The 27,407-nt window shown below is 41.6% G+C and overlaps 1 protein-coding gene across 1 annotated transcript; it reads right to left on the bottom strand.

The window, feature by feature from the left end:
* Positions 1-6,345: 6,345 nt before the first annotated feature.
* On the bottom strand, positions 6,346-8,842 carry LOC135544192 (cystatin-B-like). The gene is made up of 3 exons (XM_064971629.1): positions 8,691-8,842; positions 7,724-7,825; positions 6,346-7,010 (listed from the first exon to the last, which is right to left on the bottom strand). Exons 1-3 carry the CDS (start codon positions 8,754-8,756, stop codon positions 6,882-6,884), a joined length of 297 nt encoding a protein of 98 aa, XP_064827701.1. The 5' UTR covers positions 8,757-8,842; the 3' UTR covers positions 6,346-6,881.
* Positions 8,843-27,407: the final 18,565 nt, after the last annotated feature.

Below are 27,407 nucleotides of genomic sequence, written 5' to 3'. Positions count from 1 at the left end.
CTCCTATATATACTGTAGAGCATGAGCTTACATAACCCCCCCCCCCTTCCCATACACAACCTGCTACCTGTCACCATCTCTATACCACACCCCCTAGACACACATACACACACACCACACCACACCACACCCACACACACACACACACGCACACACACACAATACCAACTGGTGGAGATGGGGCTTGTGGGGGGTGTGGCCTGGGACCTCCCAGTCACTCCTCCCTCTATAGAACCCTGGAGGTGGGATGTGCTCAAACAGGAGCTGCGTCCCCCCCATCCCCCACAAAGACAGTGATGAACAATGCAGTGTCTGCCTCTCCAGTGCTTTCTGTGGGCAGGAAACAGATAATCAAAACTAACTGTCAGCACTTTGGATGGTAAACAGAGCTCCCCCTAACACACAAGCCCTGAATCTCTTTTTTTTGTGTGTGTGTGTGTGTGTGTGTGTGTGTGCGAGCGTGTGTGTGGTTTAAAATTAAATCTAACTATCAGTGTAAAACCTTGCTGGAAGAGGTAGAGCAAGCCTTCATGTAATCTCAGTTTGATTTATCTCAGGTCAACATTTTTAAATGTATAGTCCCCTCAAAACACAACCTAATATGATTCTCCACTTATCTTTTTAGGGGATCTATCCCTTTAAATCGGATACTGCTTCAGGCAAATAATTCTTATAAAGGTTCTAAAACACGAGATGTTGTAAGAAACTATTTTCCAGTGGTAAATGTTTCACTCTTTTGACGGTTGGACTTAAGGTAAGGCGATAGACATACTGGGATGGAACTCCTGAAACAGGTGTGGGCAAGTCTAAAAGACACAGACACACCTGCAACCCACATACCTTGCCAGTTGAAACAGTGGTCTGGAAACCATGAATCAGTCCAATATTGAGAAATCAAATCAAGAAATGTTCTCAGTATCTAATGACAATATTTGTGTGCTTAATTCAAGTGTGCAAATAAAATCAAACCACTTGATTGAGTGGACAAAATAGTTTACTGGAACATTCTCTTATTAACAAAAAATGTCATTGTAAATGTAAATGTTAAGTTTGACCTAAGGTTGCCACTTATGTATGGTTTGTAGTCTACTGACTGAACCTGCACTTTTGGGTATTACTATGTTATGTTCCAGATTAACTAGTATGTACTATGAGCAAGAAAATGGACAGTCATCAATTGTATTGAATCGCTGTAAGATAGTGTGCCACTATGTTCATACTGACAGATGGCAGACTCAGTTTGTGGTTTGACTGCAGAAGCTTCAAAATGTTACTGCAAGTCTTTTCACTCCAACTTGGCACCGTAGCATATTCCATGAGGAAGAGGACCTCTGCTGTCCAGCTACAGTATTGACATGGTGTTCTTCAAGTTGAGGACAGAGGAGAGTACAAGTCTTTGAATCATTAGATGATAGAAAGCAGAACATCTGTTACAGGGGTATTAAAGTCTAACCCTACGAGGTCCGGATCCTGGTGGTTCTTCTGTTCTGCTTGATAATTAAATTAAATATGCGTATTAATACACACGTGTACATGTGTGAAATAGGACAAACATAACCACTGACCTAATTATATATATTTTTAATAAAATCCCTGATAAATAGCTGACTGTAGGGATAAAGGACAGGAGGAAACCAAATGAGGGAAACTAATCAAACAACAGTCCACTCTAAAACATTCACAGTATGTGTATGTTGTCTTCATTAGGTTTCTCTCAATTTTACTATGCTCACCTGTCTTACAGACACCCTTAACAATAACTTTTTCTAAATTGAAAGATCAGAAATGATTGTTTTAGTCACTGATGAATGCAGACAGAAAACCAGACAGAAAACCAGACAGAAAACCAGACAGAAAACCAGACAGAAAGGACAGAGAAAAATGTGGATATGAAACATAACAGTTTTAACATCAAGGCTCTCAATTCTTAATAAAGTTTTAATCACCACCCAGTGTCACATGCAAGGAATCACCCAGAAAACACAGTGGTGGTGTGGGGGAGAGAAGGAGAGGAAGAGTACACAGGCAAACAAGTCAAGTTATAACGTATGACTCCCCCGGGGCTTCTTGAATCTTCTTCACTCCTCTGGGTAATGACATCCTCTTTTTTTTGGTTTTGCGTTTCTTTACGTTTCTTCAAATAAAAATATAGAAAACAGGGAAGTCCCGTCAGCTGTGAGTCACTCAAGGTTGTTTCTGTAGCCTATCCTGTAACACTTATCATAATCACATGATTATGTCTTGAGTGTCACGCTGCATACTATGTTATGTCATACTCGCCAGCTTCAGTAACGCCAACACGAGCATCACGATCAGCATTGACCTTATTCAAGGGTGCATGCTTTTTCCCTTCCTGTACTCCCTGGTCACCCACGACTGCCTGGCCAAACACGACTCCAACACTATCATTAAGTTTGCTGACGACATAACGTTGGTAGGCCTGATCACCAACAACGACGAGCCAGGCTATAGCGAGGAGGTCAGAGACCTGGCAGGGTGGTGCCAGTATAACAACATTGACCCTCAACGTGAGCAAGACAAAGAAGCTGATCGTGGACTACAGTAAAAGGAGGGCCAAACACATCCCCATTCACATTGACAGGCTGTAGTGGAGCAGGTTGAGAGCTTCAAGTTCTTTGGTGGCCCATCATCAACAAACTATCATGGTCCAAACACACCAAGACAGTCGTGAAGAGGGCACGACAACACCTATTCCCCCTCAGGAGACTGAAAAGATTTGGCATGGGCCCCTAGATCTTCAAAAAGTCTAGGTCCAAAAGGCTCCTTAACAGCTTCTACCCTGAAGCCATAAGGCTGCTGAACAATTGGCTACCTGGACTGCTGCTACTCACTGTTTATTATCTATGCATAGTCGCTTTACCCCTACCTACATGTTCCGTACCAGCCAAAAGTTTGGACAATCCTACTCATTCAAGGTTTTTTATATATTTGGACCATTTTCTACATTGTAGAATAATAGTGAAAATGTCAAAACTATGAAATAACACACATGTAACCAAGAAAGTGTTAAATCAAAACGTATTTAAATTTCAGATTCTTCAAAGTAGCCACCCTTTGCCTTGATGACAGCTTTATAAACTCTTGGCATTCTCTCAACCAGCTTCAACTGGAATGTTTTTTCAATAGTCTTGCAGGAGTTATGCTGAGCACTTGTTGGCTGCTTTTCCTTAACTAAGCGCAAACCAGATGGGATGGCGTATCGTTACAGAAGGCTGTGATAGCCATACTGGTTAAGTGTGCCTTGAATTCTAAATAAATCACTGACAGTGTCACCAGCAAAGCACTCTCACATCTCCTCCTCCATGCTTCACGGTGGGAACCACAGATGGGGAGATAATCCGCTCAACAACTCTGCGTCGCACAAAGACACAGCGGTTGGAACCAAAAATCTCCAATTTGGACTCATCAGACCAAAGGACAGGTTTCCACTGGTCTAATGTCCATTACTCGTGTTTCTTGGCCAAAGCAATTCTCTTCTTCTTATTGGTGTCATTTAGTAGTGTATTTTCTTTGCAGAAATTTGACAATGAAGGGCTGATTCAGTCTCCTCTGAAGAGTTGATGCTGAGATGTGTCTGTTACTTGAACTGTATGGAGCATTTAGTTGGGCTGCAATTTCTGAGGCTGGTAACTCTAATGAACTGATCCTCTGCAGCAGAAGTAACGCTGGATCTTCCTTTCCTGTGGCGGATCTCATGAGAGTCAGTTTAATCATAGCGCTTGATGGTTTTTGCGACTTAACTTTTTCCGTATTGACTGACCTTCATGTCTTAAAGTAATGGACTGTTGTTTCTCTTTGCTTATTTGAGCTGTTACTGCCATAATATGGACACGGTCTTTTACCAAATAGGACTATATTCTGTATACCACCCCTACCTTGTCACAACAGAACTGATTGGTACAAACGCATTAAAATGGAAAGAAATTCCACAAGTTAACTTAATTGAAATGCATTCCAGGTGACTACCTCATGAACCTGGTAGAGAGAATGCCAAGAGTGTGCAAAGCTGTCAAGGCAAAGGGTGGCTACTTTGAAGAATCTAAAATATATTTTGTTTAACACATGATTCCATGTGTTATTTCATAGTTTTGATTTCATCACTATTATTCTAAAGAAAAACCCAGGAATGAGTAGGTGTGTCCAAACGTTTGACTGGTACTGTACATATTCTCTCAATTACCTCGACTAACCTGTACCCACGCACAATGACTTGGTACCCCCTGTACAGTTTATTCGAGAAGTACTCAGACCCTTTTACACACACACTTGTCTATAGGAAGGTTAGAGACTTTAGCAAATATGACATATTCAGACCGTTTACTCAGTACTTTGTTGATTACAGCTTTGAGTCTTCTTGGGTATGACGCTACAAAATTGGCACACCTGTATTTGGCACACCTGCATTTGGGTATTTTCTCCCATTCCTCTCTGCAGATCCTCTCAAGCTCTGTCAGGTTGGATGGGGGGGGGGGGGGGCTATTTTCAGTTCTCTCCAGAGATGTTCGATTGGGTTCAAGTCCGGGCTGTGGCTGGGCCACTCAAGGACATTCAGAGAATTGTCCCGAAGCCGCTCCCGCATTGTCTTGGTTGTGTGCTTAGGGTCGTTGTCCTGTTGGAAGGCTATCCTTCTCCCCCAGTTTGAGGTCCTGAACACTCTGGAGCAGGTTTTCAGCAAGGATCTCGCTGTACTTTGCTCTGTTGATCTTTGCCTCGATCCTGACTAGTCTCCCAGTCCCTGAAAAACATCCCCATCACCGTGCTTCACCGTAGGGATGGTGCCAAGTTTCCTCCAGACTTGACGCTTGGCATTCAGGTTTCATCAGACCAGATAATCTAGTTTCTCATGGTTCGAGAGTCCTTTTGGTGCCTTTTGGCAAACTCCAAGCGGGCTGTCATTTGCCTTTTATTGACGAGTGGCTTCTGTCTGGTACTCTACCATAAAGGCCTGATTGGTGGAGAGCTGCAGAGATGGTTGTCCTTCTGGAATGTTATCCCATCTCCCCCGATTGCTCAGTTTTGCCGGGCGGCCAGCTCGAGGAAGAGTTTTGGTGGTTCCAGACTTCCATTTAAGAATGATGGAGGCCACTGAGTTCTTGGAGACATTTAATGTTGCAGACAATCTTTTTCTTTAACCTTCCCCAGAGCTGTCTCCACACAATCCTGACGCAGAACTCTACGGCTCATTTCTTCGACCTCATGGCTTGGTTTTTGCCCTGACATGCACTGTTAACTGAGGGACCTTATATAGACAGGTGTTTGCCTTTACAAATCATGTCCAATCAATTGCACAGGTGGACTCCAATCAAGTTGTAGAAACACCTCAAAGATGATCAATGGGAACAGGATGCACCTGAGCTGAATTTTGAGACTCATAGCAAAGGGTCTGAATACTTATGTAATAAAACATTTATTTTTAAAAATGTTAATACGTGTTTGCTTTGTCATTATGGGTTATTGAGTGTAGATTGATGAGGAACTTAAAAAATAAAAATACATTTTAGAAATAACATTATGTGGAAAATGGGGTCTGAATACTTTCCAAAGGCACTGTATATAGCCTTATAATTTCATGGTGTTACTTATTTTTGTAAAACTGCATTGTTGGTTAAGGGCTAGGTGTAGTCGGCGCATAGGACAAATACAATTTTATTTGATAATTCTAGTGTTCACCTACTCTCTTAATCTGGTGGCTTATAGAATATGAGAATTAAATGTACAACCTTTAAGAACACCTGCTCTTTCCATGACAGACTGACCAGGTGAAAGCAGGTGAAAGCTTGTCACTTATATCCACTTCAGTGTAGATGAAGGGGAGACATGTTAAAGTGTATACGCCTGGAGACTTGGATTGTGTATGTGTGCTACTCAGAGGGTGAGTGGGAAAGAAAAAAATATTGAAGTGCCTTGTAACGGTGTATGGTAGCAGGTGCCAGCCAAGTGCAACGGTTTGTGTCAAGAACTGCAATGCAGCCGTTTTTCCACTCCGTCACCTGTGTATCAAGAATGGTCCACCACCCAAAGGACATTCAGCCAACTTGATTAAACTGAGCGTAATCGGAGTGGGGTTTCAACTCAATATTTGGAAGGTGTGCCTAATGTTTCGTACACTGTATTCTTCCCCTCAAACCCCAAAGACAAAGAGATAACTAGCAGTTTTCAGCTTTGTGTGTTTTGGTGGAATTTAACAGGTAAAAGCTACCATCAACCAATCATGCTGTCATTACAAGTTGTGAGCACCTCGAGAATGGTTGCAGTCCTATTGAGTTGCATTCAGTGGACACCCAAATGTTTTCAGAAAAAAAAGAAAGACTATGCAAACCGCAATTGATGCACCCTTTCCTGTTGCCAACATTTAATTTTGATGTCCAGAACCAAAAGTAATTACATACATCTTTCTATCTTAAATGCAAAATAAGTTTTCAAACAGTATAGAGCTATAATCAGAGGCTTCTTGGCAGGAAGGAAAACTGCACGAGGGTGTCAAATCACTGCCTCCAGCTGTACCGATTTTAAGGAGACCTTTATTGAAGGTCCTCAATTGAAAGACTGCACTGGATGTAAACTTTTTTTCTAAATTAAAAACAAACCCAACTGAATCTCTTCTCCCCGAAAGGTACCACACAATCCCGAGAAACATGTTAGTCACTAACCACCACAGATTGACAGAAAACATGTTTTTGTCAAATTTGTATTCATGTTCTAGCAAAAGCCATTTAGTCAAAGGTGTAGACAGCTTTTAGTACAAAAGACAGACATTTACCACCAGAAGTATACAATACAGGTGACCATAATAAACAAGGGTACACATGATCCAGGCATGGAGTAGAGGTGTGGCATCCCCTGCAGGGAGTTACAGGTAATCAGAAGAAACCAATGGGGTCATGGTGAGCTTTGGATGTCTGTATGCCATGAAGCTCCAGTTTCCCACCAGCGTGGGGTAGAGTTCTATGGACCCGCAGGTGCACAAATTCATCTCCACCAACATGGACCTATGAGAAAAGGATGGAATAGGGGCCGGTGAGTGAAGAATAGGTGATGGGGAGACAGGACTCTGAGTAATGATCTGTTTGTTTAGAGTTCACATAGCTCTTCTAGTATGTACATGTTCACTCCACAGGAGGCTGCCGAGGGAATGAAGGCTTATAATAATGCCTGGAATGTGGTAAAATGGAATGTCAACCACATGGAAACCATGTGTTAGATACCATTCCATTTATGCCGTCTCAGCCATGACTATGAGCCTGTCCTCCCCAATTAAGGTGCCACCACCTTCCTCACTCCCTATAACTTTTTGATGCAGCCCAATGCTTTGAACCCCACACAGGTGCTGTGAGGATGTGGCAGGCTGTCACAGAGCTTGAAACCAAAATAATGTATTTGTTGTAGTGGGGACAGTAACATTGGTACTCTGAAAAAATGGTTAAGGAAATTAAAAATACTTTCACGTTCAGTTCACTTAATATAATTTAAAAGTAGGCCTATGCATTAAAGGTGTCTAATATAAATCAAAAACAAATGTAGATATTAATCAATGCATTTCTTTTATAGTTAAAAAAAAATTTTTTTTTTTACAAAAATGCTGTGTGCTGGCTTCAAAACAATGTCAGCCATCTAGGGTTAATAAATAGAGTGAAACTGGTGAAATTTTTATTTTTGCATAACTGAAAGGCTAGAAATTATATTTATAAAATTAAACACTCACTTTAATGAAGAAGTTGGTCCCAGCCACAACTTGCGTTGTGAATGTTTTGGCAGCAAAAACGTCAAACTTCTTTGCAGCTTTCTCCTCTGCATATGGCTTCATCTAGAAACATTTAAAAATACTCAGGCAATGACTCAGCTGTTCCCACAGCATCCCAAATTTCCTCCATATAGCCTACGCACATGCACACCTACAGTCCCAAGGATTGAACGTTGACAATACCCTGTAGAGCTTATTATGCAATCTCCTATATCGAGGCGGAGGTGAGAATTGATAACTCGTCACGAGATTCTCGCAACAACGTTGAGTCACCATCAGCCGATACTAGTAATAATAACGATTCTGAAGAAGCTTTCCTGCGTCCAAGTTTGTCCTGTACAACTGCGATCCTTCCGCAGGGTGCTGAAATTCATAATTTTAATAAATATTTTGAGAACCGACTTTTTCTTAATTTGCATTAATCAACTGAAGACGTAGCGGCCTTGACGTAGTAAACTACAACTGGGACTCTCGCGCCGAGTTGAGCAACACAAATCGGTGGTTGTATTCGATAAATGTTCATTAAAAGTATGACTTCCAGCACCCCGCTGAAGGACCGCAGTGGGGCAAGCCAAACATAAGTTACAGGTAAGCGTTAACATTATTGTAAAGATATAAATCAACGAATGGGAACACAATGTTTTTAGCAAATCGCGCGACCAGTTTTCAATGCAGGGAGGGTAGCCTAGTGGTTAGAGCGTTGGACTAGTAACCGAAAGGTTGCAAGTTCAAATCCCCGAGCTGACAAGGTACAAATCTGTCGTTCTGCCCCTGAACAGGCAATTAACCTAGGCCGACTTAATTAACCTAGGCCGACTTGCCTGGTTAAATAAAGGTAAAAAAAAAATAATACTCAACTCTGCCTCGATAACGGAGTTGAGCGGTCCTCAGCTAGACTATGCAGGATAAATGAAGGAAATATGTTTACCTCATCGCAGATTTGCTGCACTTCGGGTGTGGCATCCTTCGCCTCGGCGGTACCGCCACACTTCATTACGATAATTGCAGCTGGAAAGTTACCGACTGAAATATTTCACACATGGATTTAAACTTCCTTATTTATATTGTCGCATCACATGACTCGAGTCCTGTTTTTTTAGAAGGTACCATTATGTTTATGAAGTGGAAAAACAGCCGCTGTATCTTATAATGAAAAATAGGGCACTTAAACCAAGCTTTAACATTTGTAGTTAATGCATGTTTAAATTAATATATTGTGTCATTTAGGGTATATGTGACCAGAAAGGTGCTCTTTTAATCATGTATAAAAATTTGCTAAACCCCCTTCAACCTTAAAATAGTTTAGGCGGAGGTGCGGCTACAGTAGTGGGCGGTTCAACCACGAGGCAAATTGCTGCGTTTCTTTTTTTTATATATATTTAAAAAATATGTATATATATATTTTTTTTTTATTAACAACAAATCAATACATAAAGCACATGAGGGAACACAAGCATACATAGATTACAAACAATAGACAATCGAGCTAGGGGGTACAATATCACATTACAATTACACAAGGACCTTAAGGGACATGCATATACTTACAATTCTAACAGCTTTTTTGTTAGTAGAGCATTTAACCGTCTTAAAATACAGTTAAATTTCTTTTTGTAGGGTACGAAAATGTGGTTTTCTATTTGTAAATTTACCATTGTGTATATGAAATTTGGCCAAAAGAATAATGAAATTAATTACATAAAAATGTTTCCGCTTATTTCTATTGTATGTAAAGAATCCAAACAGTACATCTCTCCACAATAGTGTAAAATCTTCATAAATGTGTTCAATAATAAATCTACTGATGTCTTGCCACAGTTTTCTTACATGCATACAATGCCAAAAAAGATGCAAAACTGTTTTCTGGGTGGTCATTACAAAAGGAGCAATTTGAGTTGATGTTTTCCTTAAACGTCTTCATATAGTGGTTGGCAGGATAATATTTATGAACATTTTTAAAGGAAACTTCCTTAATTTTGTTAACAAGTAGGTATGTGTGTGGCAACATACACACTTTTTTCCAACAGATATTATCAATAAATCCATTCTAATAAGGCATGACATAAGGTATACAACATCCTGCTGAAAAAAGGTTTGTATTGCTCTGTTGTTGAATGGACCAAAAGACAAACAAATCTTTCCTACTGATGAGTCAACAGGGTCAATAGAAGGCAGGCTCTGAGGGTCAGGTCTTGACATGTTCCTGAATAACAGAGCAACACCTGAGGGAATGGCATCTAAAACAATTGCAAAATCTTTAGGTGTTACAGGGACCTTGTAAAGTGATAAGAATTCCTTATAACTGAGTAAAATACCCTCTGCCTTTACCAGTTGGCTCACCAATAGGATATTATTTCGGAACCAATATTCTAAAAACATAGAAGTATTTTTATACAATATATCCCGATTATTCCATATATAATATATGTGTGGAGAAAATTTGTGTTTATAAATTAAGGACCATGACAAGAAAACCTGCCGATGAAAAGCAGAAAGTTTCACTGGAACTTTGTCAATATTATATGCAAAACAACATGAAGTTAAGGCCACCAAAAGTAGAGACATGATGAGGAATAAAATTCCAGATAGAAGTGGTCTTCTTAGGAATTGTTTTATCCAATTGATCTTAAAAGTATTATTTAAAGTAGTGAAGTCCAGAAAATTCAGTCCACCATTCTCATAAGTGTTCATCACAACAGTTTTCATAATGTAATGGGTACGGTTTCTCCAAAGAAAGTTGAAAAGCATCTGGTCAATCTCCTTGCTTATTTTACTGTCAAGATATAAAGATAGAGCACCATATGTTAGTCTAGAGATACCTTCAGCCTTGGTTATTAGGACTCTACCTTTTAAAGATAAGTCCCTCTGTAGCCATTGATTTAGTTTCTTCTGGGTTTTTTTAATAAGAGGGTTAAAGTTTAGTAAGCCTCTAGACTTCTGATCCTTTGTAATGGTTATGCCTAATTATGTAAGTTCTTCTTTTACTGGAATACCATAATATGAAGGTGTCACACAATTTTTGACAGCTATGAGTTCACATTTATTAATGTTATGATATAGACCAGACGCTTTGGAAAAGCATTGTATCACATTGATCGATATGGGAATTTGGTTAGCGTCTTTCAGAAAAAGTGTAGTATCATCAGCCAGCTGGCTTATAATCATTTCTTTACCAGCTATGGAAATACCTTGTACAGGACTATTATTTAAAGAATATGCAAGAAGTTGGGTGATTCATAACAACAGGTATGGAGAGATAGGACAACTCAAATCTCTTTAACTCAAATCTAGGTGAGGTGCCATATTTCAATTTGATAGAGCTGTTAACATTTGCATAGAGAGTCTTAATAGCCTTACAGAAAAATTTCCCAAAGCCAAGTCTCTCAAGAGAGTGGAAGAGAAACTGATGCTCTACTGTGTCAAATGCTTTATAAAAATCTAAAAATAATATGAAGCTATCCTCAGTTATTAGGTCTGAGTAGTCAAGTATGTCTAATACTAGTCTGACATTGATTAGAAATATGTCTGCTCCTCATGAAGCCAGACTGTGTTTCATCAATGATTGCATCCAGGACTTCTTTCATTTTTTTTGCAAGTAGTAATGCTAATATCTTATAGTCATTATTAACTAAGAAGACAAATTGGACACCGGTTATCGATGAGCACTTCTTTTTTAGGCTTAGAAATCAGTGTTATTAACCCCTGACTCATTATAGGAGGGAGAACATTGTTTTTAATACTCCCTAAAAAGACTTCAAATAGGAAGGGAGCTCCTTGTTCAGAAAATAATTTGTAAAATTCTGATGTAATTCCATCAACACCTGGTGATTTATTGTTCTTTAGATGTTTGATAGACTATATAATCTCTTCAACTTTGATGGGTTCGTCACACTGTTTAGATTCTATATCACTGATAGAGTGAACATTATTCCATGAGTTAAAAAAACATATCTGTGGATTCCTGACAGTACATAGAGCTATACCATTTTCTGTAAAAATTGTTACAGTATTTAGCGATGAATTTTTGGTCATCTGTAATAACACCATCAATGTTTAATTTATGGATAGTGTTATTTTTAGAGTGAAATTTCCTCAAGTCTAAAAAATAGGATGAATTCTGTTCTCCCTCCTCAATCCATTTTTTCCCAGATGTAATAAAGGCTCCTCCTGCTTTTAATTTATAAATATTATCCAGTTTATTTTGTAACTCAATTAGTTCCATCTTCTCCTTGGCTGGGGACCTCTGAGAAAGGGAAGTTATCTTAATGATCACATTTTCCTCCTCAGGTCTTCTGGTCTTAGCAAGATTACTGCCATATTTTCTAAGGTATTTGGACACCTCAAATTTAAAGAGCTCCCAGTTCTTGCAATACGATTTTTCTTCACAAGCCCTTTCCCAAAAGTGTGAAAGCAGATCTTTAACCTCAAATTTATCTATATCATTATTTAATAATGAGCTATTTAGATTCCAGTAAGATGCTCTACCAAGGTTAGTATCATGGATAAATATTTTGATATCAATGTAAATAGCCCTATGGTCTGTGAGGGGAGTAGTACAAATATTTTTAGGAACACACTCACTATCATGTGATGTACAACTGACTAGGTATTCCCCTTTTCCCTTCACGTGTCAAACTCTGGTGGCCGCGAAGGGTCAAATTTAATCAACAAGGCTGCATTTTCGGCATGTCAGAAATATTTAGGAAGATAGTTTGCTAAAATATATATAAACGAAATTGTTTTAATTATTGGCAAATTGGCTTCGTCTCGTAGTGAGGAGATGAAACGTAGCTAGATTCATAAAGATATTTTGGGGAATTCTGAAATGTATTGCAATAAATGACCAAACTATAAAACTAGCCAGCCTGTTATCGTTATAGCTAACTGTAGCTAGCTACCCGACAGGAGTGCTAGCTAGCTATGTTAGCTTACTAGGTACATTAATAGCTTTAGGTTGGTTGTTTTTAAGCTCAGCTTCAAGATTTCCACCAAGGACTTTGCCTCTCTGATCATCACTCTTCCTGGCTTGGGCAAGGGACATTTAAGACACGATGTAAAACCTTATTCAAGGGCTGAGAGTTAGGAGCCGAGGCTGTCTACTTTGAGTTTGGAATGCAGCCAAGGTGTGCTGTGCTGTGGTCAATGTCTCCACCTAGTGTTGAAATACAGGAGTGAAACCAATAATGGAAAAAATGGAAAACTGGATACACAACCACTACTACTGTATATAATACATGTTGGGTATTGAAAATTATAAACTGGGTGGTTCGAGCCCTGAATGCTCATTGGCTGAAAGCTGTGGTATATGAGATTGTATACCATGAGTATGACAAAACATTTATTTTTACTTATCTAATTAAGTGTGTAACCAGTTTATAATAGCAATAAGGCACAGGGGTTTGTAGTATATGACCAATATAAATGGCTAAGGGCTGTATCCAGGCACTCAGCGTTGTGTCGTGCTTAAGAACAGCCCTTAGTGTTAGAGTCCTTCTTTGGAATCCGGTATCAGGAAGAATAAAAGTCAGAATCTGTCGTTAATTATATTTAATTAAATTCAAGCAATAAATGGTAAATGCAATTTTCGTATATACGGGCTCTCTGTCCCACCTCGCAGGGCAAACAGAGAACTGGCAGGATGTACATAAACAGTTGTTCTTATACTGTGATAAACATAGTTCCAACCCGTCTGTTGGCCTAGCACAGTAGAGGCTGAGCGTGGTTTAGACTTTGCTCAGCCTATTGCAGGTGCTCAGACTAGTCCTAGCTTCTTGGAGTTTACCCTCTGTCGATGTATAGATTCTCACTGTTCTGGTATCACACCCTAGTTACTGCAACTACTCAGTTTCCGTTATCTGTTATTGTGTTATTCAGTATTGTGTTATTCAGTTCTAATTCAATCAAGATACAGCAAGTTACACCATGTGCTCTATATTGTCACATACAAACACAAGGACAAAATATCTGCTGGGCTGTTATCTACAGTTTTGCAACATGCAAGTTACACCATGTTACTCAGTTCTTGTCACACACAAACAGGCAAGTAGATGTAGCAAGCAGTTGTTTAATCTCATGATGATGCTCAAGTGCACAAATGCAGATACCTCACACAGCAAACATCAGATAATATTTAATCATATATATGGTAATGGCTATAATGTAAAACACAGAATCCCACAATCCCCCTTTTCACACCTCCAAGGGTGTGAATAAAAATTCAGCAATGAATCATATAACAGTTACAAAGTTTAAAATACCTTCATGTCCTCCATTCGATCCCACTATGTACTAGATTGGCTACCAGCCACCTAGGAACTTAAAACCCTCATTTCAAAAGAGAACAAAAGCTCATTTAAAAACAGAATAAAAAAAATGGTGTTAAATTTGAGTCCCCCTTTTGACACCCCCTAGGGTGTCACTCACTGTCCTCTATTTCAGCGTTCCCAACATAGTCATATGTTAATAGCATTTCATGAAAATAATACGTTTTTTCTTTTGTGTTTTTTTTTCTCCAGAAAAACAGAAAAGAAAAATCAACAAAGAAAAATAGAAATATGCTTTTGTCTCCCCCTTTTGACACTCTCAAGGGTGTCACTTATCAAAAATAGGTTAAAACTTTATTGTTTATTGACATGTTAGATATAGGATAAAACTTTGGTCATGGAAAACAGGGTAAAGCAAAGCATTATTATAAACCGTCTGGTCCTCTCAGCTACTCCTATCCTGTACCAGCTGGGCTCCATGCCACCCAGGGACTCCAAACCTTCACAACAGGGAGAACAATCATACTGGAAAGACAACTTATCATAAAACAAAAATGTAAAAGAAGGAACTGTGGTGGTATAATATTTATTCTACTACCTCACCCACATCAAACCATGGGTCATCTTCAGTCAGTCCCATCCTCTCCTGAAAGCTTGATTCAGTATCAGCATCTCCAACTGGAGCATCAAGCAAAGGCATCATACCTGAAGCCTTCACCACATCTGTAACAGACTTCTTAAAACACGGTATGATGCAAGCAGCACAACACATCAATAATAAAAATACAAGAATTAGGGTCAGAAATCCAGTAACCATCAGTGATGCATACTCACCAAGCCACACCCCCATCCAAGACATCCAGCCAGACTCCTCCACCCCAGCCACGCCCTTCATTTCCGCCACAAGCTCGTCCAACCCAAACAATGCTTTTGATATACTCCCATCAGGACTGGTATTATTAGGTATAAATGTATAACATTGTTCACCAAACATTTTGCAAACCACTCCCTGACTGGCCAGGATCATATCTAAAGTCAATCTATTCTGCCTGGCGGTCCTGGTAGTAGCCTCCAATTGCTCGGCCATACCAGTGAGAGCTGTGTGGGTGTAATTAACGAATCTCTGTTGATTATAGTAGATTTAATTCATCCAAGAAGTCTGTTTAGCATCTTTAATAGCAGGCCCAAGAATTGGTAGTAGATGCCATAAACCATCATTCCTGTTTAGGTTCTGGAATTCCTAAGGAACACCTACTGGCACACCTAGTAATTTGAAATGTATATTATCTGTTTCCTCAGACCAAGGTGTATCACGCGTATATCTGGAGTACGGGTGAAAATCATTCAGTGCTTTTTCTAGTAGATCCCAGGAGCTGATTAGCTGTAACTTCAATAATGGTTAGTGGTATTATCAGACTGGCTAAAGCACACGCACCCTGCCAGTTACCTCTAAGGACAGGTGTTAAATGCCTGTTTGGGCCACACATCCACCATACATCAGCAACACCCTTAGTTTGATTCAAGCTTTTCACTGGCCAGGTGGCATTACTACAATCTGCTGCAGGCAACCGCCCATAGTCAAAACCCCTACCTGTACCAGTGATGCAACTGTAGTTACCTCCATACACCTTAACACCCCATGGAGCCTTTTGAGGAGGGACTTCCGGGAACACTAGAGACAGAGTCTTACAAAGGGTGGAGTTGGGTTTAACATGGTAAAAACGTTCCAGTATACACCTCCATCCTTACTTTGTAATGTGTTGGCAGTATATCGCATGTATGCCAACCACATATTTTCCCTACCGTCATATCCAATTTCAGTACCCAATTGGTCGCTATTTGTGATATCCTTAACATGAATTGCCTGGATAGGATTTGGTAGCTTAGTGGGCGGAGGCAGGGTTGGGCCTGGAGTGGTGGAGGAGTGTTTCTGGGTCTGGCTCTGGTTCGTCTGGGACCGCTGTGGCTCAGGCAGCACCTTTACAGAGAACACACCCATCGTGTCAGCCCCATCCCTTTCCAGACCAAAGGTATAGGTTCCTGCATCAGAAAGCTTAATGGACCTAATGGTTAGTAGGATTTCATCACCTTTACAGAGTTCAACAGTGCTCCCAGGTTTTCCCCATATCATGGAAAACCTATCCACCTTTCTGGGATCCCCTATGTTTTAAGGATACCCTCTTCTCCAATCCCAGAACTGTCCCAAATTGGTTATCATGTAATCCCCATACGGACACCCTCCCCCATTATACAAGTACACCATTATACAGGTACACTGGCACCCTCCTATACACAGGTGTTAAAACCAAACACAAATATCTCAAGTTCTTCCCTGCTTATCCAGTGATCCCACATGCTTGGCTAATATAAAATCCTCATTGTCTAAACTATGGTTCAGGTTACCCTGTAAAGCCCCACCCTTTCCTGGAAAACACATCAGCAGCCAGAGGCCAGACACACATTCACTTCTATGAACACTACACAGCGATGAGAGGGCGGGGTCAGGGAAGCTTCGTTAAGAGAGTTAAACCCCGAGCCATATTGGTTTCGGTTCTTCTCTCTAACTCTGTGATGGTTCGGGGTGTCAGTGTGTCCTACCCTCCAACAATGTGTGATATGTCCCCCGGTAGCTCTTTCAGCTATTCTCACAGTGAAGGCTGTCACCAGGAGTACTTGGTATGACCCCTTCCAACGGGGCTGCTTCCCGTCTATTCTCCTCAGGGACTGGATTGAGTGAATCACCTTCTCCTTTAATTCACCTTTAATGCATAAAATCTTGGACATACAGGCTTGGTTAACAAACAGTTTCTCATTTGTTCTATCTGATTATATCTTTAACTTCTATGCCTATTTGTTAGCTAGAATATATATATTTTTTATTAGTTTATTATCCAATAGGCCCCATCCTATCCTAGACCACAACAATTTACCCATCCCTAGTTGCTTATCCAATAGGCCCCATTCTATCCGAGACCACAACAACGTACCCATCCCCCTTTTGATACCTGGCTCTGCCCAGGTAACAACCTTACCTACTCTAAATAATGACTTAGGTAGGATTAGTAAATGATCCTTATGTTCTGACATTATCACGTTGGAGCGCCCCTTTCATTCTCCACATGTCCAATTCTCCGTTTTGTCTCCACTCAGTAACTGTTATCTACCCATTCTGTTATCTTTGCTCATGTCCTGGCGCTCATTCCTTTTCCCCTATCTGTCTGTAACAACTGTGTTATATCCAAATTTTAATTAAATGTCTCACTGTTTAGCTTTATCTAAACTCGTGGATTTTTAGAAAAACATGTCTATGGTGGCAATTTCTAAAGTCCTTAATTAAACTCCATTATAATTAATCTACCTTAAAAAAACAGTATTACCTATGACCACAAATTCATTATTCAAATGGCACCCCCTTGTGGCTGATCAGACCACCTGGGAAAGCCATGAAAACAGGTCAAAGGTTACACCACCCCCTTATATTCGTGTTCCATACCATATTTGACATATTAAATAACCCTTTAGCCTTAAAAAAATAAATAAAAATTCACTTGTCTAATTAAAACTCAGAAAATAAAACTCCTAATATTCCATATGTGAGTGTACCCCTTTAAGATATCTTGTCTTTGGGAACATGGAAATCCCCTTAAAACCTCTTTATACTATCCAGGAGCTTAATCATCGCCTGCAACTAATTAGCATAACGCAGCGGACATAAATATCCCTAGAAAATTTTCCTATTCATGAAAATCACAAATGAAATATATTGAGACACAGCTTAGCCTTTTGTTAATCACACTGTCATCTCAGATTTTCAAAATATGCTTTACAGCCAACGCTAGACAAGCATTTGTGTAAGTTTATCATAGCCTAGCATAGCATTATGCCCTGCTAGAATCAGGCAACATTTTCACGAAAATAAGAAAAGCAATCAAATTAAATAATTTACCTTTGAAGAACTTCGGATGTTTTCACTCACGAGACTCCCAGTTAGATAGCAAATGTTCCTTTTTTCCAAAAATGTTATTTTTGTAGGCGAAATAGCTCCATTTGTTCGGAAAATACAGTCACTACAACGCCAAACTTTTTCCCAAATTACCTCCATAATATCGACAGAAACATAGCAAACGTTGTTTAGAATCAATCCTCAAGGTGTTTTTCACATATCTATTTGATAATATATCCACCGGGACAATTGGTCTCTCATTAGAAGCGATTGGAATAATGGCTACCTCTGTACTTTACGCAAGATTTTCTGCGGGAGCCATCATGTGACCACTTGCTCAATGTGGTCCCTTACGGCTATTCTTCAACATAAATGCGTAAAAAGACGTCACAATGCTGTAGACACCTTGGGGAATACGTAGAAAGCGTAAGTTCATTCATAGCCCATTCACAGCCATATAAGGAGTCAATGGCATGCAGCACTTTCAAAATATGGGGCACTTCCTGATTGGATTTTTATCTGGGTTTCGCCTGTAACATCAGTTCTGTTGCACTCACAGACAATATCTTTGCAGTTTTGGAAACGTTAGAGTGTTTTCTATCCAAAGCTGTCAATTATATGCATAGTCGAGCATCTTGTCTTGACAAAATATCCCGTTTAAAACAGGAACGTTTTTTATCCAAAAATGAAATACCGCCCCCAGAGTTTCAAGAGGTTTTAAACCCAAAATGTTTACTACAAATAAAACCTAATAATTATAATAATACCTTCAAATCATTAGTTTTAAATTTCCTCGATGTTTCATGTAACTCATTTGTTCTTTCTCAAAATTGTCTCCCCAAAATGCTTTATACCCTGCCATTACACTCACACAACTGTGATAAATGTACACTGTCCCTTTAACAAAAAATAAACTCAGCCTACAATCCACTTTGCGGGCCTTTCATTGTTCCCCATGATGCAAAACCTATAAATATTTGAATTACAATCAGAATGATTTTTAGTCTATGTTTTTCGTTATGTCACCCGCATTTAACCAGGCTCCCCGTCGACTGGGAGCCCGTTGGGCGAGGCAACTACTGCCCTCTTCTGTCCACTCTCTGTATAATTTTTCTCCTTTCTTCTTCCAATCCTTTCCATCTTTACCTCCATTCATTTGTAGTGTGGATTTCAATGTTTTCAACACCTTCTCAGTCTCCTGACTAGTCATTGTCATTGTTAAGTATTTCAATTACTTGTTTTAATTTGAATACAATAGAAATGATCAGGTTCAATTGTGTGCTGCCTTAGAATGTGTCCCAATCTAGCCACTGTCTAGTAAACACTGTGCACTTCTCCTTTACCGTTTCAAAACATAACCTAGGTCTCACACCTATTATTTACCCGAAGGTCATACAAACTTGGTATTAGTACATCGACTTAATACCTAATGTACCACAATCATACGGTTCGACTCTCTCAAACCTTCAAACATACATCAGTTCGAATCACTCAAACCTTACAAACATACGTCAGTTCGAATCACTCAAACCTGCAAACATACATCAGTTTGAATCACTCAAACCTGCAAACATACATCAGTTTGAATCACTCAAACCTGCAAACATACATCAGTTTGAATCACTCAAACCTGCAAACATACATCAGTTTGAATCACTCAAACCTGCAAACATACATCAGTTTGAATCACTCAAACCTGCAAACATACATCAGTTTGAATCACTCAAACCTGCAAACATACATCAGTTTGAATCACTCAAACCTGCAAACATACATCAGTTTGAATCACTCAAACCTGCAAACATACATCAGTTTGAATCACTCAAACCTGCAAACATACATCAGTTTGAATCACTCAAACCTGCAATCATACGTGGACTTCAACGTTTTCAGTACCTTTTCTATTTCTAATGACATTTTAGTACATATATCTATCCAGTTCTACTTAAACGCTACTATATATAACCAATGTAATCAAATATGCAATGCGGGTCCCCTAAGATACCAGCCCCAACTGTAATATCTAATGTACTTTCAGTCACTCTGTAAAAGTATTCCGTATAAACTGAGTGTCCCCAAACACTCTTCTATAAATATCAATCACACTTATATTAGCCCCAACTGATATTGTAATGTACTTCACTCACACAGTGAACTTATCTTATTTCCAGTATAGTATACTGCCGTTCACATATCCAGGAACTTATCTTATTTCTAGTATAGTATACTGCCGTTCACCTCTCAATCGTACCAGTGGGTTCACCGACCCACCCTCACACAAACCAGTAGATTTACCGATCTACCTAGTACATTTCATTCGCATTTATACGGTCATTTACCCTCATTCACACCTTGTAGGCCCCAACCTACGTGAAATATTCAGTACATTTCATTTACACATTGCAACATTCAAATTACGTTGATCAACTTAAAATTGCATTCACCACCGTTTTGTCTATATTGTTATAATATTTTTATAACTAGATATAGAGAATTAAAATTTGGTAACTTACATCAGACAGGGTTTCTCACAAAAAATAGATTTGGATAATGCCAAAATGCAGAACTTCAGTTATCACAATAGGTATCTGCTTACATTTTTAGATGACCGGTCAGTATAAACTGGGTGGTTCGAGCCCTGAATGCTCATTGGCTGAAAGCTGTGGTATATGAGACCGTATACCATGAGTATGACGAAACATTTATTTTTACTTATCTAATTACGTGTGCAACCAGTTTATAATAGCAATAAGGCACCTCGGGGTTTGTGGTATATGACCAATATACCACAGCTAAGGGCTGTATACAGGCACTCCGCGTTGCGTCGTGCATAAGAACAGCCCTTAGCCGTGGTATATTGGCCATATACCACACCCCCTCAGGCCTTATTGCTTAAATAAACAACAGGGTTAAGCACAACTAGGGCTAACAACTATAAACATTAAAAGCTTAGGCAAAGAAATCTAACAAGTGGTTTGGACAACAGTTTGTGAGCTAGTAAGCTCTATGTGTAAACAAGAAGTGGAAATGGGGGGTTGTCACTGGACCAACTGTCACGTTGTGACCTTTATTCCTTTGTTTTGTCTTTATTTAGTATGGTCAGGGCGTGAGTTGGGGTGGGCAGTCTATGTTAGTTTTTCTATATTTTCTATTTCTGTCTTTGGCCTGATATGGTTCTCAATCAGAGGCAGCTGTCTATCGTTGTCCCTGATTGAGAACCATATTTAGGTAGCCTGTTTTCCTTTGTGGGTGGTTATTTACAGTCTTTGTGTGTCTGCACCAGATAGAACTGTTTCGGTTGTCACTTTGTTGTTTTGTATTTTTGAAGTGTTCAGTTTCTTATTAAAAAGATGAACACTAACCACGCTGCGCTTTGGTCCTCTGCTTCTTCCCACGACTGCTGTTACACCAACAAAGGGATTGGGCCCTTCACAAAAGCATACTATAGTCCTTCTCTAGACTAAGACCTTAGGGGACTAAAGTATCTAAGGAATGGATCCAGAATGTCTCTCTGGACCTTCAGTGTTTGTCAACATCACCACAGCATTTGTTTACTGACTTGTTCAATTCCAAAATAAAAAAAAATTACAAAGTGAGTGTCTTCTCTCTTTGAAATGGAGGGCCACTGGGCTGTTGGGTTCAGCACGTAGAATGGCCCTTCGGTGCTCACACATTCTAGTGCGTAACTAGATGTAAAATATAGATCAGGCGTCCGCAGGAGGCTTACCTCGAGCTGAGTCTGAGCATAGAATATGCCAATGTTTTTTAATGATGCTTCGTAGTTCTGGACTTTGGGGTATAGGTAGTGACCATTTGGATAGGAGGTTTTTCTCTCTAGGGCTTGTGGGCTTGCTCAGTAGTTGGGCTCTAGGAATATCCAGGATCTCAGTGACTTTAGGTCAGCCTTGTAGTCAAAATAATGTAATCAATGTAACGTTTCCAAATGACCAGGATCTCGAAAAAAGTGTTGGACATCTCATTTAGAATGTGAGCTTTTTCATCACTAGGTGTAGACATTAACCACAGCACACCACACCCTGACTACCAACTTGTTTGGTCTACAACACAGTCTCTCATTAGCGCCACCAGTTGAAGTGATTGATTAAGTTTAATGCTAGCTAGCAACTTACCTTGGCTTCTTACTGCATTCGCGTAACAGGTGGGCTCTTCGTGAGGCAGGTGGTTAGAGCGTTGGACTAGTTAACCGTAAGGTTGCAAGGTTGAATCCCTGAGCTGTTGTTCTGAACTTTGTGTGAGACTCGAAACAGGTGCATCCTGTTTCCATTGATCATCCTTGAGATGTTTATACAACCTGATTGGAGTCTACCTGTGGTAAATTCAATTCATTGGACATGATGGAAAAAGACCCATAACATCCACATGACATTAAATATTTTTCTTGATCAAATAATATAGAAAAAAATCATTTTTTTGTGCAATATTAATTTACCATCCTTACAAACCACTTAATTTAATTGTACATTACTGTATTGAACATAGGATGGTCATGTAGGTTTGTACCTGTAGACTTTCCATCATGATGAAGGAAAACAATGTTCAATACAGTATTTGAGTACATTGAGACATGAAAGGGTTTGTGATGATGTGATATGATGTGGCTCAGTTGGTAGAGCATGGTGCTTGCAATGCTAGACTTTTGGGTTCAATTCTCACGGGGGACCAGTACAAAATGTATTACAATGTAATGCACTCACTACTGTAAATTTCTCTGGAATATAATTAAAATTAATGAATAGACCATTTTCAGTTTTCACATAGAAACAACATGACTGATGATTTACTCTTACAACCGCCCGAGATACAGTGGCACCTATTAGAAAGAAAAAATGTACCCTAGAAAAGCTTGCCCCCTGGTACACTGATCATACCCGAGCCCTGAAGCGTGCCGCCAGAAAGCTAGAGTATAAATGGCATTCCTCCAAGCTTGAGGTATACCGGCTGGCATGGCAAGACAGCATCACAGAATACAAGCAAGCCCTAGCATCTGTGCATGCGTCCTACTTCTCTAAATGAATAGATAACAAAAAGAACCCTAGATCTTTCTTCAGCACTGTAGCCAGCCTCACAGAGAAGCAGGCCCCAGCCTGCCCGAGCCAGCCTCACAGGGAAGCAGGCTCCAGCCTGCCCTGAGCCAGCCTCACAGAGAAGCAGGCCCCAGCCTGCCCTGAGCATTTTTCTAGCCTCACCTGTAAAGATTTTATTTAAAAAATCTATTGAGAAAATTACTACAATTAGAGATAAAATCTCCAAGAATCCATCTGCTATGCCACAAACCCTACGGGATTATGAGGAGACCACAGCTATTCTGGATTGTTTACCACCCCTGATTTATGATGACATGGTTGAACTTATGATGCACTCCAATCAATCAATCAAATTATTATTATTTATAAAGCCTTACGTCAGCTGTTGTCACAAAGTGCTGTACAGAAACCCAGCCTAAAACCCAAAACAGCAATCAATGCAGGTGTAGAAGCACGGTGGCTAGGAAAAACTCCCTAGAAAGTCCAGAACCTAGGAAGAAACCTAGAGAGGAACCATGCTATGAGGGGTGGCCAGTCCTCTTCTGGCTGTGCCAGGTGGAGATTATAACAGAACATGGCCAAGATGTTCAAATGTATATAGATGACCAGCATGGTCAAATAATAATAATCACAGTGGTTGTCGAGGGTGCAACAGGTCAGCACCTCATGAGCTTGATGCCTTGATAAGCTCCTTTCCTGAGGACGGCTCACCTCTCACAGTCCTGGGCGACTTTAACCTCCCCACGTCTACCTTTGACTCATTCCTCTCTGCCTCCTTCTTTCCACTCCTCTCCTCTTTTGACCTCACCCTCTCACCTTCCCCCCCTACTCACAAGGCAGGCAATACGCTCGACCTCATCTTTACTAGATGCTGTTCTTCCACTAACCTCATTTCAACTCCCCTCCAAGTCTCCGACCACTACCTTGTATCCTTTTCCCTCTCGCTCTCACCCAACACTTCCCACACTGCCCCTACTCGGATGGTATCGCGCCGTGCCAACCTTCGCTCTCTCTCCCCCGCTACTCTCTCCTCTTCCATCCTATCATCTCTTCCCTCTGCTCATACCTTCTCCAACCTATCTCCTGATTATCCTGATTATGCCTCCTCAACCCTCCTCTCTTCCCTTTCTGCATCCTTTGACTCTCTATGTCCCCTATCCTCCAGGCCGGCTCGGTGCTCCCCTCCCGCTCCGTGGCTCGACGACTCATTGCAAGCTCACAGAACAGTGCTCCGGGCAGCCGAGCGGAAATGGAGGAAAACTCGCCTCCCTGTGGACCTGGCATCCTTTCACTCCCTCCTCTCTACATTTTCCTCCTCTGTCTCTGCTGCTAAAGCCACTTTCTTCCACTCTAAATTCCAAGCATCTGCCTCTAAACCTAGGAAGCTCTTTGCCACCTTCTCCTCCCTCCTGAATCCTCCTCCCCCCTCCTCCCTCTCTGCAGATGACTTCGTCAACCATTTTGAAAAGAATCGACGACATCCGATCCTCGTTTGCTAAGTCAAACGACACCGCTGGTTCTGCTCACACTGCCCTACCCTGTGCTCTGACCTCTTTCTCCCCTCTCTCTCCAGATGAAATCTCGCTTCTTGTGACGGCCGGCCGCCCAACAACCTGCCCGCTTGACCCTATCCCCTCCTCTCTTCTCCAGACCATTTCCGGAGACCTTCTCCCTTACCTCACCTCGCTCATCAACTCATCCCTGACCGCTGGCTACGTCCCTTCCGTCTTCAAGAGAGCGAGAGTTGCACCCCTTCTGAAAAAACCTACACTCGATCCCTCCGATGTCAACAACTACAGACCAGAATCCCTTCTTTCTTTTCTCTCCAAAACTCTTGAACGTGCCGTCCTTGGCCAGCTCTCCCGCTATCTCTCTCAGAATGACCTTCTTGATCCAAATCAGTCAGGTTTCAAGACTAGTCATTCAACTGAGACTGCTCTTCTCTGTATCACGGAGGCGCTCCGCACTGCTAAAGCTAACTCTCTCTCCTCTGCTCTCATCCTTCTAGACCTATCGGCTGCCTTCGATACTGTGAACCATCAGATCCTCCTCTCCACCCTCTCCGAGTTGGGCATCTCCTGCGCGGCCCACGCTTGGATTGCGTCCTACCTGACAGGTCGCTCCTACCAGGTGGCGTGGCGAGAATCTGTCTCCTCGCCACGCGCTCTCACCACTGGTGTCCCCCAGGGCTCTGTTCTAGGCCCTCTCCTATTCTCGCTATACACCAAGTCACTTGGCTCTGTCATAACCTCACATGGTCTCTCCTATCATTGCTATGCAGACGACACACAATTAATCTTCTCCTTTCCCCCTTCTGATGACCAGGTGGCGAATCGCATCTCTGCATGTCTGGCAGACATATCAGTGTGGATGACGGATCACCACCTCAAGCTGAACCTCGGCAAGACGGAGCTGCTCTTCCTCCCGGGGAAGGACTGCCTGTTCCATGATCTCGCCATCACGGTTGACAACTCCATTGTGTCCTCCTCCCAGAGCGCTAAGAACCTTGGCGTGATCCTGGACAACACCCTGTCGTTCTCAACTAACATCAAGGCGGTGGCCCGTTCCTGTAGGTTCATGCTCTACAACATCCTGCCTCACACAGGAAGCGGCGCAGGTCCTAATCCAGGCACTTGTCATCTCCCGTCTGGATTACTGCAACTCGCTGTTGGCTGGGCTCCCTGCCTGTGCCATTAAACCCCTACAACTCATCCAGAACGCCGCAGCCCGTCTGGTGTTCAACCTTCCCAAGTTCTCTCACGTCACCCCGCTCCTCCGCTCTCTCCACTGGCTTCCAGTTGAAGCTCGCATCCGCTACAAGACCATGGTGCTTGCCTACGGAGCTGTGGGGAACGGCACCGCAGTACCTCCAGGCTCTGATCAGGCCCTACACCCAAACAAGGGCACTGCGTTCATCCACCTCTGGCCTGCTCGCCTCCCTCCCACTGAGGAAGTACAGTTCCCGCTCAGCCCAGTCAAAACTGTTCGCTGCTCTGGCCCCCCAATGGTGGAACAAACTCCCTCACGACGCCAGGACAGCGGAGTCAATCACCACCTTCCGGAGACACCTGAAACCCCACCTCTTCAAGGAATACCTAGGATAGGATAAAGTAATCCTTCTCACCCCCCCTTAAATGATTTAGATGCACTATTGTAAAGTGGCTGTTCCACTGGATGTCAGAAGGTGAATTCACCAATTTGTAAGTCGCTCTGGATAAGAGCGTCTGCTAAATGACTTAAATGTAATGTAAATGTAAATGTCAGTTTTCATAGCCGATCATTCAGAGTATCTCTACCGCTCCTGCTGTCTCTAGAGAGTTGAAAACAGCAGGTCTGGGACAGGTAGCACGTCCGGTGAACAGGTCAGGGTTCCATAGCCGCAGGCAGAACAGTTGAAACTGGAACAGCAGCACGACCAGGTGGACTGGGGTCAGCAAGGAGTCATCAGGCCAGGTAGTCCTAAGGCATGGTCCTAGGGCTCCGGTCCTCCGAGAGAGAGAGAGAAAGAAAGAGAGAAAGAAAGAGGGAAAGGACACCGGATAAGACAGGAGAAATACTCCAGATATTACAGACTGACCCTAGGCCCCCAACACAAACTATTGCAGCATAAATACTAGAGGCTGAGACAGGAGAGGTCGGGAGACACTGTGGCCCCGTCCAACGATACATCCGGACAGGGCCAAACAGGCAGGATATAACCCAACCCAACCCAATTTGCCAATGCACAGCCTCCACACCACTACAGGTATTTCTTCAACCACCAACTTGCAAGGCTGAGAATAGCCCAGTAAGATCTCCGCCATGGCACAAACCCAAGGGGGGGAGCCAACCCGGACAGGAAGATCATGTCAGTGACTCAACCCACTCAAGTGACACACCCCTCCTAGGGACAGCATGGAAGAGCACCAGTAAGCCAGTGACTCAGCCCCTGTAATAGGGTTATAGGCAGAGAATCCCAGTGGAGAGGGGAACCGGCCAGACAGAGACAGCAAGGGCGGTTCGTTGCTCCAGTGCTTTTCCGTTCACCTTCACACTCCTGGGCCAAATTACACTTAATCATAGGACCTGTTCCACTTACTGGTGCTTTCCCATGCCGTCCCGAGGAGGAGTGTGTCACTTGAGTGGGTTGAGTCACTGGCTTACTGGTGCTTTCCCATGCCGTCCCTTGGAGGAGTGCGTCACTTGAGTGGGTTGAGTCACTGACGTGATCTTCCTGTCCGGGTTGGATTATGGAACCCTGACCTGTTCAACGGACGTGCTACCTGTCCCAGACCGGCTGTTTTCAACTCTCTAGAGACAGCAGGAGCGGTAGAGATACTCTGTTGCACCCTCAACAACCACTGTGACTATTATTTGACCCTGCTGGTCATCTATGAACATTTGAACATCTTGGT

The sequence above is a fragment of the Oncorhynchus masou genome, chromosome 8 (assembly GCF_036934945.1).
Source record: "Oncorhynchus masou masou isolate Uvic2021 chromosome 8, UVic_Omas_1.1, whole genome shotgun sequence".
In the NCBI taxonomy this organism is placed as follows: domain Eukaryota; kingdom Metazoa; phylum Chordata; class Actinopteri; order Salmoniformes; family Salmonidae; genus Oncorhynchus; species Oncorhynchus masou.
This window is presented reverse-complemented; position numbering and strand designations above follow the sequence as displayed.